The sequence below is a fragment of the Dendropsophus ebraccatus genome, chromosome 5 (assembly GCF_027789765.1).
Source record: "Dendropsophus ebraccatus isolate aDenEbr1 chromosome 5, aDenEbr1.pat, whole genome shotgun sequence".
NCBI lineage: Eukaryota > Metazoa > Chordata > Amphibia > Anura > Hylidae > Dendropsophus > Dendropsophus ebraccatus.
In genome coordinates this window covers 88,959,734-88,976,615 of record NC_091458.1, presented here as the reverse complement: position 1 = coordinate 88,976,615, position 16,882 = coordinate 88,959,734, and the positions used below count along the sequence as shown (strand labels likewise).

General features: G+C 39.5%; 1 protein-coding gene across 1 annotated transcript in view; it reads left to right on the top strand.

The window, feature by feature from the left end:
* The window catches only part of UGGT2 (UDP-glucose glycoprotein glucosyltransferase 2), a 218,606-nt gene that overhangs the window by 72,719 nt on the left and 129,005 nt on the right, over positions 1 to 16,882 (top strand). The window contains exons 12-15 of the mRNA XM_069970680.1: positions 3,067 to 3,217; positions 6,945 to 7,064; positions 13,091 to 13,176; positions 15,104 to 15,239. Coding sequence (XP_069826781.1) covers positions 3,067 to 3,217; positions 6,945 to 7,064; positions 13,091 to 13,176; positions 15,104 to 15,239 — 493 coding nt within the window. The remainder of the gene's footprint in view (positions 1 to 3,066; positions 3,218 to 6,944; positions 7,065 to 13,090; positions 13,177 to 15,103; positions 15,240 to 16,882) is intronic.

The following is a 16,882-nucleotide window of genomic DNA, read 5'->3' as shown; positions in this document are numbered from 1 at the left end:
ATAAAAGTGGACTAGTGCAGGCAAGGGCAAATTGGGAAAAATGTGAAATTAGCTTCATGTGGTAGGTGGCATCATCAAACCATTACCAAAGCTATAGTGGTGGTAAGTGGGGGGAATGTACAACAACAATGGTAAGGCCGCATGAACAGGACTGCCTTCTTTTCATGAAACATGGTCTGTGCCGGCAGCATTTCTTGTGCTGAACATGTCCATGTATGATGCTGTTAGTCCTATTCATATGGTTGTGTTCAGTCTTTTAAATGTAGCCAGCAAACAGACTGGACTGAACATGGTTTGCACATATAGTTTAACGGAAACCAGTCGGCAATTATTGTGCTGATATGGTTCCCTCAAGCACCGTATGGAACTGCTGTGCAGCTAGCGGCACGTTCAAGACACTGCTGCAGCAGTAGCTTTTTTAGGCAGAAAAACAAGTTTTATTCTGCTGCATGAGACAGAGAAAGGGGCAGCAACTAGACATCTGAATGGGACGTTGTCCAGGACTAGTTACTACTCTCTACCTGTCGGCCAGCAATGCATGGAAAAACTTTGGTATCTTTTTATATTGGATTTTAAGCGTCTCCTCAGACATAATATCATTGTATCTAGCAGCTCTTTCAAACATCCATTTTTATATTCTCTTTTTTTGTAATTTATGTTTAAATTCTTTACATAGGTGATTAAATACTGCATTATCTGTACAAGTCCATTTAGCTGTAATAGACTTCCTAGAAGGGATAGAGCATACACTGTGAATTGGATCTCAACTTCTAAAATTTTATTACCTGCTTCAGGCTTACAGTATAGAAATGTTTTAACTCTACCTTCAAGAGGATATCGATATATCTGTCCATGTCACCATATTTTGGTAAATTAGGGATTCATATTATCTCATTGATATATCTAATAGAATATACTGTTTTTACCCATTTTCCAAAACAGGTTATCTGTTTATATATTGGCCAAACCATATAATAGATTCAGCAAATGGATTATTTAATTTGTAAGTTCTTCCACCAAGCCTGAATTGCGACTCCCATCAAGGCTTTTTTTACAATGTCACAGATTACCCATCATGCCTCTGTAAACTGAGGAAAATCATCAAACTTCCAAAAACGCAGAACTGTCTGAGGTGACCATAAAGGTGCTAAACTAATGGTGTGAGAAAATCACTCTGGCATGGAGTCTGTCATATAGAGACCCAGTGCCTGAAATGATTGGCCTTTAAGGTGTGTGTGTGTGTTAGGGCCAGGGGAGCAATGCATATTGAGACTCCTGGAGATAAAGAGCTGCCAGATATATTGATAAGTAGAAGACTCCATTTTTCAAATAGTCAATATTTCATTCTTAGTGTGGGTTCACACACGGCGGATCCGCTGCAGATTCGGTACATGAACCCACCCTTAATAGGATTTAGTTAAAGTGATGCTAAATTAAGCTAAGCAGTGGTTTTGATTGATTATAATGAAATGAAACATATTGGTCCTAATTTATCCATGTGAAACAAACTGTGGTGTAATTTTATATAGCAACCAATCTTATCTCTGCTTCCACCCCAGTGTATAAACATACAGGTATGTCACCATTTGTGACTAGCCACACTGGCACTTTTCCATGGTGCTAAGCCTGCTCTTTTACATGTACAGTAGTTGAGGAATCAAGATCTGTGGTCACATTTGGAGCTAATGGCTATAGATGCATTGGGCAAAGTGGTGAGGTTAAAATCTTTATTGGTAATGAATTGGCTATGAATTGCTGCGCCAAATTGTCACCTTAATCAGGTATAAATTATTAAGGAAAAGACATTTTTGCACAGGAAAACAAACCATCAGTAGTTAAAAGGTCATAGGGAGGAATATGAAAAGATCACTAATACCAAAAGGGTGACTGTTAAAAGGAATCAAAAAGAGGGGGGTGCTGGCAACTGCACACAGTGACCCAGATGCAGTACTGCCGTGATCAAGGGGGGGTGTTTCCCCGAAACATGTAGGCCTACGTTTTTATCTTTTGTAACTTTTTATATGCCTCCTAATAAAGACAACAAAACTTTTTTTGGACGCTGTGGATCTTCTCCTCCTTCTTACTGTTATTATCACAGCTGATTCGGGAGAACTGCAGAAAGACATGATGTGGTGAGACCGCCCAGTGTGGCCCCCTAGTGTAAGGGGCCATTTGGTATCCTATAGCTAAGCCACTGCTCACACTCTACATGTAAATTAAAAAGATCCCTACCCAGCCCCCCTCAACATTTTACAGCAAACTAGTAGATATAGTAACCAGACTGCAGCTGGTCCGTAGATAGTTTAGTGGCATCTGTATTGCATAGATTGGAATGGCACAATTTTGACATTGAGATATACTATTTACCACTTCACAATGTAGCAGTACCTTGTATGGTTATGTGTTTACATTCAGTCCTCGGCTGAAAGCACAAGGTAAAGTTTTATTCTGCTCTGCTTTTGTTCTGTGTGGTGGAGCCCCATATGGCAGCTCAGTGTCTGAGGGTGGTATGGCCCAGAGCCCAGGGAGCTATGTCTGGCAGCATTAGGACTGCTGGGCGACTGGGTGACTCCCCTTCAGGAGCTGTTGTTGTGGTGGTTGCCGTGGGGGGCTGCACCATTTTTTTAGTTAGGTACCCACAGATATCCGGAACCTTGACGTGGTGTTTGGGCTTATGCCCTTTGATCAAAATGTGCCTAACTCCTCATGTTAGAAGTATATACTATTGAGAAGCAGAGCGATCAGTAATGAGTATATGGATGTGCTGCCATGTCTGTTTTTCCCCAGAGAATTATTTATTTTATAATGTACAGCTTGGCATGCAGGGCTAGTTTCATATGGTCACCAATACGAACAACAATACCATCAGTCATTTTTTAGATTGTTAGCCACATTGGCGCCATATGGAACCCTGGATAAAACCTTTATTTGGTTAAAAAAATGTCAGGTACACCTTATTACAATTTTATTTTGTAAATGAAGACTTCACTTTTTTACGTGTACATTTTCCTGCACATATATCTCCCCTCATATTTAAACAGTTTAAATATTTCCTACTTTTAACAGTATCTTGGAAATTCTGAAAAATGAAGGCAAAGCACTACATGGACTCTCTGTTCTGGGAATTAAAAATGAAGACATCATCAAATATTTGCAACTACAAGTCCATCCAGCGGAAGAAAACTATGCTTTAGATATCCGGAGTTCGGCCATCAATGTGAGCTATCTATCTATCTATCTATCTATCTATCTATCTATCTATCTATCTATCTATCTATCTATCTATCCATCCATCTATCCAGACTGCATTCACTAAAAAGTGGATGCCTTATTCATGGGGTATGAGACAATTCTATTTTGTGGAGCCTTACAGAGCAATATCTAGGTGTGGACGGCAGATATTTAGGTGTTTATTTATGTAAATAACTATTAATAATAAAATATATTAAGATGTATAAAACGTAAAAATACATCAGCATGAGCAACGAATATACAATTTAAAAACTAAGAAAATATTTTAGGGAGCAAAAACATGTCAAGTCAAATAAAACATGACTACAGTATAGTACGATTCTGCCTCAAAGTAGAATGTACATTTATTTAACCCCTTAACGACCCATGACGTATTTCATACGTCATGGCGCTGTTAGGGGTGTTCAGAGACCGCTACGCCCCTCTGAACCGCCACTATCCCTGCTGCTTTCTGCAGCCCGGGACCACTGCTATTAGCGTATGATGGCGATCGCCTTGCTGTAATAAGTGCAGGGAAAATGTACTATAGCTGCGTTTCCCATAATAGGTGTCTATTAGGTATTTTCATAACTTTTGTGGGGCAATAAAATATCTTAAAATTATTTTGCCCGAACTTTTCCTTTAGGATAGCTTCACACGTACCGTATCGCAGAGGATTCTCTGCTGCGGATGAACACAGCATCAAATCCGCACTGTAAAATTTGCTGCGGATCAGCAGATTTGATGGTGCAGATTTGATGCTGTGTTCATTCATTTAGTCAAATCCGCCACGGATCCGCAGCAGAAAGTCCACTGCGATACGGTACGTGTGAAGCTACCCTTAAAGGCAAAATTTGTCTTTTATACCAAAATGATGCCAATAAAAACTAGAGATCATTGCTGCAATTTGACCCGGACATCCGGGCAACAATGACCATCGGTCATGAAGGGGTTAAAAAGTGTTCGTGTTTTTATGCTGTTTTCTTTTATACATTGTGTGGCAGCAATGAGACCCAACATGGGGATCTCTGTTGCCACCATTGCTTGTTTGTGTCATGAACCACAGTTCTGCTCACGCCCTGCTCCCTGGCCCCCAGGCCCTTTAGAACATGAAGTTGTGCATGCAGTCGAACTCTTTTCTGTTAGTGCTTTTAACCTACCATATGTAAATTGGCTTGGAGTAGAGGACAAATTGGGGAGCATATGATCAGACTGCAGATGGCTATTGGCTACACATATGTTGTCTGTTACTATGGAGACTCTGTTAGAGTCCTCATCTAAGGTTTGGACGTAAGCTATTTCTGCATTTGGCTCTCCAACTAAGAATTTTGATGCATTTATGTTTTAAGGGTTTATCCAGATAGTGAAAACGTTATCTTTATTATTGCAAATACTTATAAAACCATAAAGAAACTATGCTAACCTCTCCGCGCTCCCCCAGCACCCTCCTACTGGTCTCAGGTGTCCCCTGGTGATGGCCTCCACTTCTGAATGGACTCTTCTCAAGAGGGGACAGCCTGCTCAGCCAATCGCTGGCTTCGGCAATGCCCCATCATGACCAATGATTGGCTGAGCGGGCTGTACTTCCAGCGATATAGATAAGGATACAGTTTTTTCTATCCATTTAACACCTATAAATGGTCACTGTTTCACACAACTTCTTTTGATTGCTTTTGTAATTTCTAACATATTTGTCAATCACCATATTTACCAAAAAAGACTCATTGACCATCAAAAAAAACCTTTCAAATGCTAGCCACTAGGTGTCTACTGTCTACAAACTGCTGTCCACTGCTGCCTATTAGGGGGGTGGGGGGTGTCTCTAGCAGCAGAGAAGCCAAGATGGGTCATAGGAAGTGTAGGTGGGTATAGCTAGTGCTATGCAGAGCCGAGCCGGGCTGTTTCCTTCAGACGGCCCATGCTGTACATGAAAAATAAATAAATTTATCTGAGGTTCTAGCCGGCACTTAAAACACTTAAAGCACTTAAAAGGTTCTAGGCAGCAGGTAAACACTTGTGCTCCTGCTACCATATGTACACAGTGCTTCTCCCTGACTGTAATCTTCCCCCTTCATTCAGTCTGCAGGCTTATTATTTTCAGTACACAGTGTAACTTGGTGTCACTCCTCCCTTGCTTGTGATGCTGCTGTTTCTTTCCTTTCTACTTATATAGCACCCTGCAGAGCAAGTGCATTCATAAACCCGTTTTTCCCCCACAACCACCACCAAATTTGCTATAAGTCATCCTCCATCACAGTGCCACCTCGTCCAGTCCTTTCCTTAGCATTAGGTCATGGTATAATAGAAAGGAATCTCTATGTCCTGTCATTGGCCAGAGAAGAATGGGAAATAAAATCCCATAAGAGCACTTTGGGCAAACAGTTCATCCCTGGTCCCACTACTTGAAATGAAAAGAGTAAGAAATAGCTGTGCTTCCTGGAGGGACCTCTCAGGGACCTAAAGGGGTATTCCAGTGTTTTATTTAAAATATACATATATGATGTTATGTTCAATGGATTGGGTTTTGTAAATTATAAGTCAATTACTTTAACTATGTATACCTTTTTTCACGCCTTTATTATTGTATTTAAAAAACTTAAATAAACAGTTGGATCCAAAAAATAAATAAATAAAACATCTATATGGGGAAATTTGCATTAGAAATAAAAGGCATACTTACCTAGCCTCAGTCCCCCTCTGTCCCTTTTAGCTAGCGTTCTCCTTCCGTCCCCAGATCTTCTCTTTTCTTCCTGCTTCCAGGACAAATGCTTGGTGCAAGACATACCAATGCAGCCAATTACAGGCGGAGACAGGACACCACTGCAACCAGTGATTTCACTATTTGCATCTTCAATTTAGATGCATTTGCACAGTGGAAAAAGGGTTTGGAGACAAAGGTGGACATTTACTTTAGATTAATTTTCCTCAATTTCCTCATCATGAGTATTGGTGGCTTTACATATTAGTATTAATTAAATTAATTATTTCTGTGCCCTCTCTCATGTTTTTGTGAAAAGTAATTAACTTGGAGTCTTTAATGATAAATGGCACGTGTCATTTTAATGGAGTAACAAATTGAAACAAAACACACATTCAAAATCAGTAAATTAAAACTTGGTGCTATCAAATTACCGTATTATCACTTTGCATAAATTTTTGATCATGTATATAAACATGGGTACATGTCAAGGAGTTGATTGATGACATTTTTTTTTATTTATGTTGTTTTCAAAAAGTAAGTTTGCGTAACTATGCAATATATTATGGCTCTTTGGATATCAGGATAGGGAGGAGGGGTAGAAGGGTAATTAAAGCACATCACAAAGTTGTATAACTTTTTAATGTGTTTTAATTACCGGAAAAAATAATCGACAGAGTTGTCCTTTAATATACATGCATATTTTATTTACTGCAGATAGAAATATTTCATGGGTGTCAGTAAGTTAATATGTATCATTAGTGTATTGCACTATACTGTGCACCTTTTGCATTCTAGAAATCGGTATCAAATCCGCAGCATTCTTCCAAATTTACAGTGGCTAATCCCACAACATGTGACTTATATTCTGAAAGCCCGTATTGTACTGTACTTGGTTGTAGATTTTTGCTAGATGTTTTTTGTTTCAAATATTCATTTAACAGTGTTTGTTTGTTTTTTCTCCTCAACACTAATGCTGAATCTTTAATGTTTGTGTATGTTTTTCTATTTGCAGTGGATTAATGATATTGAGACTGATCACAAGTATTCAAAGTGGTCTTCAAATCTGCAAGAGCTGTTAAGACCTGTGTTTCCTGGAGCCATCCGCCCCATCAGGCGCAACTTCTTCAATTTAGTGAGTATACTCTCCTGTATTCTATTAATCTAATAATAAAAGTATTTAAAATGCAGCTGTCATGAGGGGACGCTGCCAGATCCATGGTGAATTCCGTGTCCCTATGGGAACAAACACAAGACAGTGATGCATGTGGCCCCCATTAAATCAGAATGGGGGCCAATGCATTAAGGTCTCATGTGTGAACTGCCAACAGGCTGTAATTCACTGCTGATCCATTAGTGGCCCCTCTTGACATTTACACTTTTTTATAAAAAAAAAAAACTAAACACGCTGTTCTCTGTTGCAAGTTTTTGCAAAGAATTTTGGTAATGCTTTTTCTAATTTTCCATTTTGCTTTATATATTATAAAATATTCCTGAAATCTAGTAGTTAACATTCTGCCTACTAGGCTTAAAACTAAGCTGAGACTTAGGGACCTATTACATGGAGCGATAATCTGCTGAATCGGCCAGATTCGGCTGATTATCGCTCGGTGGAATAGAGAAAACGATTAGCAGATGATCGTGTAATCCCAAACCTAAAATCATCGGTCACACACATTACCTAGCAAGGCTTCTCCTCCGCTCCATCTTCATCCCGGTCCTACGCGCAGCAGCAGCTTCGGTGCCACCTGACTGAGCTGTCAGACCGCTCAGCCAATCACACGCCGGGACAGCAGCGGCCAGTAATTGTCTGAGCGGTCTGACAGCTCAGTCAGGCCGCTCCAGAGTTGATGCTGCGAGTGGGACCGGGATAAAGACGGAGCGGAGGAGAAGCCCTGCTAGGTAATGTATGCTGCAAGGGCTGCAAGGACATCGGTAACAATGTCCCTTCAGACCTCACTAAACGATCAATGGGCCATGGAATAGGCCCAGTAAACGAGCGCCGATCTAGCATTATTGCATTATTGATCGGCCCGTGGAATAGGACCCTTACTGTTAACAGCTCATTTCCCAGCAATGCCCTTTTTATCAAACATAAGTACTGTGAAAGATAACATCACAATTTAGAAAGTAGTGCACACAATACAACACCCTCTTCCCTGTAGAATAAAACAATCTCTATAAAGGTCACTGAGAACACTCAGAAGTGTTTAGACCTGTACCGATCGGGAGAATGAGCTACAAAAAGGCCACACTAAGCACGTTCCTCTCCCGGCAACCTGTCAGATGATATCATTTGGGCTCCATAGACTTACATAGGAAATCAGACAGAGCCCAACTGATCACTTGTCTTTATGACATGTCAAAAGTTTTTACAAATCAGAGTGACCTTATAAGCATATGTCTATGACAGCCCCATAACAATGTACAAACAATTGCTGAAAATTTTTAAATCAGAAACTAGATACAGATGTGATAAGGAACATGAAAAGATACCACATCGAAAGCCGTAGGGCTAGGATAATTATCTACAAAATCTTCTATCCAAAGTTGGTAATATGCAAGTGCTAATAAAGAAGGTATAAGAGGAATTTCCCACGGGTGTATCTTGTCAGTGAATGCATATATCTTTTCATCGTAGTAAACCACAAAGTTTTGTTATCTCACCATGCTTGCAGATCTAATCCCTCGACTCATGGCAGGGTGAGGTCACTATAATGTTCATTGGAACGAAACAACGTCAAGCACCTTGTCTGGATAAAACTTGCAGATTTATATAAGATGAGCAACAGCTAAAGTTTAGTTTTGTAGTGAGTCATTAGTTCAGATGGAGGAGAGATAGCGCTTGTTCTAACTCCCTTCCTCCCAGTACTTGGCGGTAGTATAAGATAGGGAGGAGGAATTAGTGATTGAACCAGTCCTTTCGGCCACATGCTAAGCATAATATACAATGCTTGTCCTGTTTTCTCTGCACTTTCTCTGTATTTTTTATAATGAGGCACAAGAGAAGAATAGCATATTTAAATTCACCATACCATCTAATAGTATGCTTAAACATTTAAGAAATTCTTGTTTTACTTTTTTTTGTCCCTTTTATACTGCACATGCTTTGGGAAACAAAAACTAGTTTAAAAGGGTTATCCAGTGACAGCACCATTCTTGTCTCCAGTTTGGTTGCAGGTTTTTCAATGAAGTGAATGGAACTTAATTGCAAATCGCACCTGAACTGGAGACAAGAGTGGTGCTGTCACTGGAAGAAGGTGGACATGTCTTTCTAATGCTGGATAACCCCTTTAAAGGGGTTATCCAGCGCTACAAAAACATGGCCACTATGCTCCAGAGACAAGCCCCTCTCTTGTCTCCAGTTTGGGTGGGGTTTTGTAATACAGACCCATTGAAGTGTATGGAGCTTAAAGGGGTTATCCAGCGCTATAAAACCATGGCCACTTTTCCCCCTACTGTTGTCTCCAGGTCAGGTGTGGTTTGCAATTAAGCTCCATTTACTTCAATGGAACGGAGTTTCAAAACCCCACCCAAACTGGAGACAACAGTAGGGGGAAAGTGGCCATGTTTTTGTAGCACTGGATAACCCCTTTAACTGCAAACCACACCTGAACTGGAGACAAGAGTCATGTTGTCTCTGGAAGAAGAAACCTATGAATTGCATTGCAACAAACTCTCTCGCACATTAACCATGATTTTTTTTTTTTTTTACTATTTCTTCTTTTTTTATACATTAAATGTTAAATATAAAACGGAGGCATCTGTTGCGAACAAAGCCGTTGAATTGCTAATGAGATAAGCAGAAAATAAATACAATTAGTTGCTGCTGTTAGGAAGAAAATATGACAAAGATTAATGGTGTACAATAGCCTGGCAGAAAAAAAATCCTTGCCATCTGCTTTAATCATACTACAAGTTTTGCAGCACACACAAAAATGGTGTCTTCAGTGGTGTCATGTACTGATAGAGAAGAAAGTCATGCTGACCTTCCGAGAAGGTTAATAAGCGTCTTTATTACTTGGAATAAAAAATTAAGAGAAATGATAACATCCTTTAATATAGAGACTCTTTTAGAGTCTCTTTAAAATGACCAGAACGTCCTGTTCCTTGCAGACATTTATGTGCCTTATCTAGGTGTTATTCTATAATTCCTTTAAAATGTAGTTTAATACCGCGTTGATTCTTCCGTAGCGATGGATTCCGTTTTTCAAGTTTACAGAAGTGTTGAGAAAATATATCCCAAAAGTTCATTTTATTCCTGCTGGGGGCTTGTAATGTTGAAGAAGTCCTTAGGGGCAATATGTTCCTAATGAGAAAGTAACTAAGCCTTTTGGGGATAAGAGAAAATAGCTGCGGATTAGGGAATAACTGTAGCTTGAAGTAGTAAACAATGCTTAGTCACCTAAGAACGTCTTGGCTTGGGAGTTAAAAAGCCGTTGCTGAAATAAATGATGCATCCTACAAATAGAGAGGTTGGCGTATACAGTATGCTTCAGTGCTGGGAGATCTCTCAACCATAGTGGTACATAATCCAGCAATTCATTGAAGCATGGGCACAAGGGAAGCGTAAAGATGGAAAGGTGATTTGAGATTAGCAATACTAAAAATGATATCACATCTGCCTGTGTTCCTCTACATACTACTAATTTATTGGGGAAATATGCACATTTTAGAGAAATCCATAAAGTCTTCTGTGCATCCCTAGCTGTTATTCTGGGATTTACTAAGCATCCATTGCATTAACTGTGTTTTTATTTCCCGCACTCTTTCCCTTAAAAAATGAAGCAAAAGGAAAGTTTTGAAGCATAACTAAAATGCAGTAAATTGGTAAATTGCAAATTAAAGCAAACCAATCGCTTAAATTTTTCAGGGTAAGGGCCCTATTCCACCGGACGATTATCGTTCGCATAATTGTTAACGATAAACGATCAAAATGACCACTATTGCAAAAGACCTGAAATTGTTCACCCATTTACATGGAACGATAATCGTTACTTATGATCGTTCTTGTGGTCGTCATGTCGTCGCTATTGCGTTCGTCACTACTGTGAACAACCGAACGACGTCTTATTCAATGCGAGCGATTTGCAAACGAACAATGATAAAAATAGGACCAGGTCTTATTAAACGATCAACAATTTCTCATTCGGTCGTTAATCGTTAACTGCTATTCAACCAAACGATTATCGCTTAGATTCAAACGATTTAACGATAATCTGAACGATAATCGTCCCATGGAATAGGGCCCTAAGGCTACTAGCAACACCCGGGAAGACGTGCTAACACACTGCCTTACCCTGTGTTCAAGGAAAACTAACAGCAGGTTAACAGCACCTAACCTGCTGTAATTTCCCCATAGAGCATGGGGCACTGAAGATGCAGGTAGCTTCCTCAGTGCTGTTTTTGTTAAATTTGTAGTTTAATCCATAATCTAATGAGGCGGTTTGGTGATCTGGGGGTGGCACTACAACAATTCTCCCTGACTCTAATGCCCTTTTTAATGAATATTGGGGCAGCACTCTGCAGTGACACTCCAGCAATCATTACTGCAGAGCGCTGGATGAATATATATTAGGATGGGCAGGACAATCTGGCAGATCAGTACTGTATACGTGGTAATCCCACTCCCAGTGTGGCAAACGTCTCATTAGCATGTGTGTTAAACTACAAACATAATTGAGGAATAAGGGAAGAAAACTAACTTTATTCTCAGCTTCCCGTATACTATTGCAATATAACAGGTTAGATGTGTCTCCCTTTAATAAGGGGACATCACTGGAAAGAGGGGTACAGTTAGGTTTAACTAAGTGTGACCTAACTGTGGGTGTTTGTAGCTCTGAATAAGGTACAAAGCTGAGAGATTTCATTAATTTCAGCGAAAATCTTTTTCTTTCGAATCAACTGGTTTCTTAAAGATTTGTAAGTCATCTTCTGCAGGAAATGTTGTTTTCTTTTTAGTGTGACACAGTGCTCTCTGCTGACATCTCTGTCCATGACAGGAACTGTGCAGAGCAGGAGAGGTTTTTCTGTGGGGATCTGCTCCTGCTCTTGACAGTTCCTGTCTTGGACAGAGATGTCAGCAGAGAGCACTGTGTTAGGGTATGTTCACACAGAGGAATCCGCTGCCAATTTGTCCCGGATTCCGCTTCAAATTCCACCTGTAAAATATGAACTTGGCATTGTCCCATTGATTTTCATAGAATTTCCACACTGTTGTTCACATGTCAGAATTTCTGCGCCAAAAAGTCTGCCGTGGATCCACTTTCCGCCTGAAAAATTGACATGTCAATTCTTTGGGTGGATTCCGCTAGAGGTATCCTATAAAAGTCAATGGGGCTTGAATTCTGCTTGAATTCCGCTTGCATTCCATTGGTGAGGAATTTCAAACAGAAAACAATCCTCTTCAATTCCTCGCTGTGTGAAAATATCCTTAGACTGAAAAGAATACACCACTTCCTGCAGAACATACAGCAGCTGTTAAGTACTGAAAGAGTGGATATTTTTTAAATAGAAGTAAATTACAAATCTATATAACTTTCTAAAACTAGTTGATTTAAAAGAAAAAGATTTTCGCCAGAGTACCTCCTTAAGGTTGGTTTAAAATAACTAAATTATGTCACAAGGCGAGGACTACCCGTTGTTCTACTAAGCCAAATTCTGGTTACTATACAGTTATAGATCACCATTACCCTATGTATGATTCCCCCCCCCCCTCCCTCTTTGGTAAATTATGTGTATTGTACAATGGAACATAAGAAAATTGAAATTTATAGAATGGCACAAAATAGTTTATTTTCAGTGTTTAGTACACAAGGGTTGTAGTCAATTTTACTCTGAATGAATACATAGGCATATAATGTTTGTAGAGGAACACAGTTTTCTTGATTTCCGGTGCCATGCTCATTGGATGTAGGAATTTTTGCTACATTATTGCTCTAGTTTTATTCTGAAAACACTGCTAATACTTGGCTAACATGCCCGCACTGAACACATTGAAAATCTGAGAGTATTAATTTACATTATTAAATTATGTTAGGTTTTATTCTCCAGACACTTGAATGCATTGTGTGTCTATCATTAAACAAGCATCACTGTACTATTTGTCTAGAGAGTTAGTCATTGTTCAAGGATATTAAGTGACTTGTACAATTTTCATAGGTTCTTTTCCTCAATCCTGCTCAAGAATATGCTGCTGATTATGTGAAGCTAGCTGAATTATTCTACCAACACAATGTGCCTCTCAGGTATTGTATAGTAACTGGAAAAAGAATAACTATCCATTATAAAAATGTAATAGTAATGGTGTAATTTCTCTACCTTAGACATAAAATATGCATAAGGGAGAAACTAACTAAAATAACAAACTGTTCCTAAGAGTTTACATGCATATTTAGGGGAGCCATTGTAAAGTACCCTGATATACAATCAACTAGTTTTCAAATTGAAGAGACCCTAAAACCTTCCCAACTACCATTACTGTGTGTGTGAGGAAGAGGGGGTGTGGTCAGACACTGACATCATCTTTGTGAGGTAAAACCTGATCTCCAGAACATTCTACCATTTATTTCTTGGGGTAAATGGTTGAGGCATTCAGAAATCTATAGAGGACAGACAAGCAGACATTTATATATATTTATATTTATATATATATATATATATATATATAATATTTTTATTATATATACTAGAAAATGTACCCGGCGCTGCCCGGGTATAAAATGTCCGTGTGTTAATTAGATTTGTTCCAAGGTCACCCAGGAGACAAATCTATGCCCTTTTTTTTCTGTTTAAGGGGAAATCGCCAGGAGCCCTATATACCCCTTTATACACTTTTTAACCTTGACAGTTCTGCACTGTTTATGTAAATTGTAGCTTATGCACATTAGAAATAAACTAAAAACTTTAAACATCCTAAATACATGTATACCTGTAGTAAATAGTTGGTGGAGGTCCTGTATACCTGTAGTGTATAGTTTGGGGGTCCTGTATACCTGTAGTATAGAGTTGGTGGAGGTCATGTATACCTGTAGTTTGTAGTTGGTGAAGGTCCTGTATACCTGTAGTCTTTAGCTTGGGGTCCTGTATACCTGTAGTATATAGTTGATGGAGGTCCTGTATACCTGTAGTGTATAGTTTTATGGTCCTGTATACCTGTAATGTATAGTTTCCCCCCTCCTGCTGACTGCAGACCATAAGTAAGGTGTGTGTGCAGAATACCTACAGCTTATAATAATATGTGCATACACAATCCTGCATCATCATAATATGGCCCTCTTAGGCACTACTTTTTATCCTTGGTGAGGAAAATACAGCAGAGGTTTAAAAGTTTCTAATATTGTATACACTCCCCCCTGCAGGTGGCCCCCGTACTGTATTCACCCTCCACCCCTGAGGGTAGCCATCTATGCTAGGATTGTAAAATAAAGACAAGCTTCAAATAATTGACTATGCTGTTTAAGTCCAGAGATGTAGCACTACACTGCCTTTCTTTACTTTCCGCAGTAATGATATCTAAGACATACTGAAAACAGTCACTGGCCTTGGTGGTCTTGTGTTGAGAACTGCCCAGACCATATTTATTTGTCTGCTGCCTTAGCACATCAGCACATAAGCCCCTTTACATGGCCTGATGTGCACTTGTGTGAAGTGCCTTTGTGACCATTTAAATACATTGTCGGCCGCCCATCTACCGTTTGGACAGACAGATGTGTGGATTAAAATAATGATTTTACAGACTGCACAAAAGATCAAATCAAGTTGGCTGATCGCTCGGCCTTTTACACGAGCGGATTAATGTGTGAATGAGCCTTCATAGGAACACTCAGTAACTGGCCCATGTAAAATTAGCTGGCTGCCCACACATGCAGCTCTGAACATGAAATATTATGCTGACAGATCACCATATAATACTAGCCATATATGTATCTCCATTGTTGGCTATATACAGTGATGGAAAGATGTTGGAACATCAATGACTGCCACAAAGCTTATGCAGAAATATGAACTAAAAAGTGAATGTGTACATATTCCAAACTGTTTGAGACTATGCCATCTAAAGGAACTCAATACAAAACTCAAACTAGGGACCATCAGGAAGTTTGTGAGTACTTTTTATAGCATTATATGTCCTTAAGAATATTTTACTTACCATTTGCATTTTTTTCCTTTCAGGATTGGTTTTGTGTTTGTGGTTTGCTCTAATGAAAACAGTGAAACCATTGAAGATGTTGGAGCCTCTTTGTGGCGTGCCTTCAGTTATATGGCTGATGAATCGGACACTACTCATGCTTTTTCTTCCCTAATAAGTGTATGTATTTATTATGATTTTTCCCTTGTATAGTCTGACCGGTCTGTTTTTGTAAATGTTATACTCCCTTTAAAAAAAACTATTCAATAACATCTTTTCTTATAGCTCTGTGATATGCTGTTCCTTTGTTGTATATCATTAATAGCCACCAAAATGCAACAAGTTGTGTGTGTGTGCCCATGCCCCTGATCCTGCCCATGCCCCTGCCCTTTGTAGTGGTGCGTTTACACAGAGATTTATTTGACAGATTTTTTTAAGCTAAAGCCAGGAATGTATTTGAAAAGGGGAGAAATCTCAGTCTTTCCTTTATGGCCTGCTCCCTGTTTATAGTCTGTTCCTGGCTTTGGCTTCAAAGATCTGTCAGATAAATCTCTGTGTAAACGCACCATAGGACTATACAATGAATGAAAAGTCAAAAGTTCAGACAGCATTTCAGTGAAAAATCAGCACCATTTTAAGTCTTTCTCTTAGGCTTTACAAAGGCTTACAATAAGCTCAAATGTCTTATGGTGATGTGAGTAAAAGTGACAGATTTTTCATTGAAACATGGTCTAAAATTTTGACATTTGCATTACTGTGGATGTTTGGTCCAAAGAGGTGTACATTTGATGAACTGCTTTCTTTTTTGTTTTGTTACTGTGCTGCTGAATACCTATTGTTTGTATAGTTATCTAAGGGGTAGTGCGGCGTTTAACTTTTTTCACTAAATAACACACATTAAAAAGTTATACAACTTTGTAATGTGTGTTATTTAAGTGAATGGTCCCCTTCCCCGTGTTCCCCCCACCCCGGAAGTGTTGGTGCATTATACTTACGTGTTCGCTGTCCACCCCGGCCGCCATCTTATGTCTGTGCTCAGTCAATCGTGGCTGAGCAGCTGATGATGCGCCAGAGGGGGGGGCGGCATGAGGGACGGCTGGAGCGGTTCGGTCGGCCTCCCTAAGATGATGTCGTCGACACAAGATGGCGGCCGGGGTTGGTGAGTATAATGCACCAACATTTGCGGAGTGGGGGGAACACTGGGAAGGGGGCCATTCACTTAAATAATATGCATTACAAAGTTGTATAACTTTGTAATGTGTGTTGTTTAGTGAATAAAAGTTAAACGCCGCACTACCCCTTTAATATATACTATACATAAGAATCAGGTTATGCGCACAGTCATAGTTTCAGCTTTTAAAAAAGCAGATGTAAACTTCTGTTTTTTTTTCATCCATTTGGTTGTCTTTTTTTTTTTTTCTTATGTTTTTTTTCTTAGATTTAGTTATTTTCTACAGTTAATGCTCTTTGTGAACATCTGCAAACCAGACAGTTTTCAAAACTTTCAAAAATTATGTCTTCTTTAAAGGTTTTTTTTTCTCGACCAAAAACCACTTTGGGAACATATCGGGCAAAGGTGGCTGTCTCGTTATATAGATTGCTGAGATGGATGCCTTTGCCAGACATGTTCCTGAAGTGGGAACATAGCCTTATGCTTTCTGTACCTATCCCTTTTAATTAGGGATGGTCCGAACCTAGTTCGGTTCGGGTTTGTACGAAAACCTCAGTAATGATTCCCGCTGTCTGCCCGCTCCGTGGAGCGGGCGGATACAGCGGGGGTAACGCCTGGAAAACTGGGATACAGCCACAGCCATAGGCTGTAT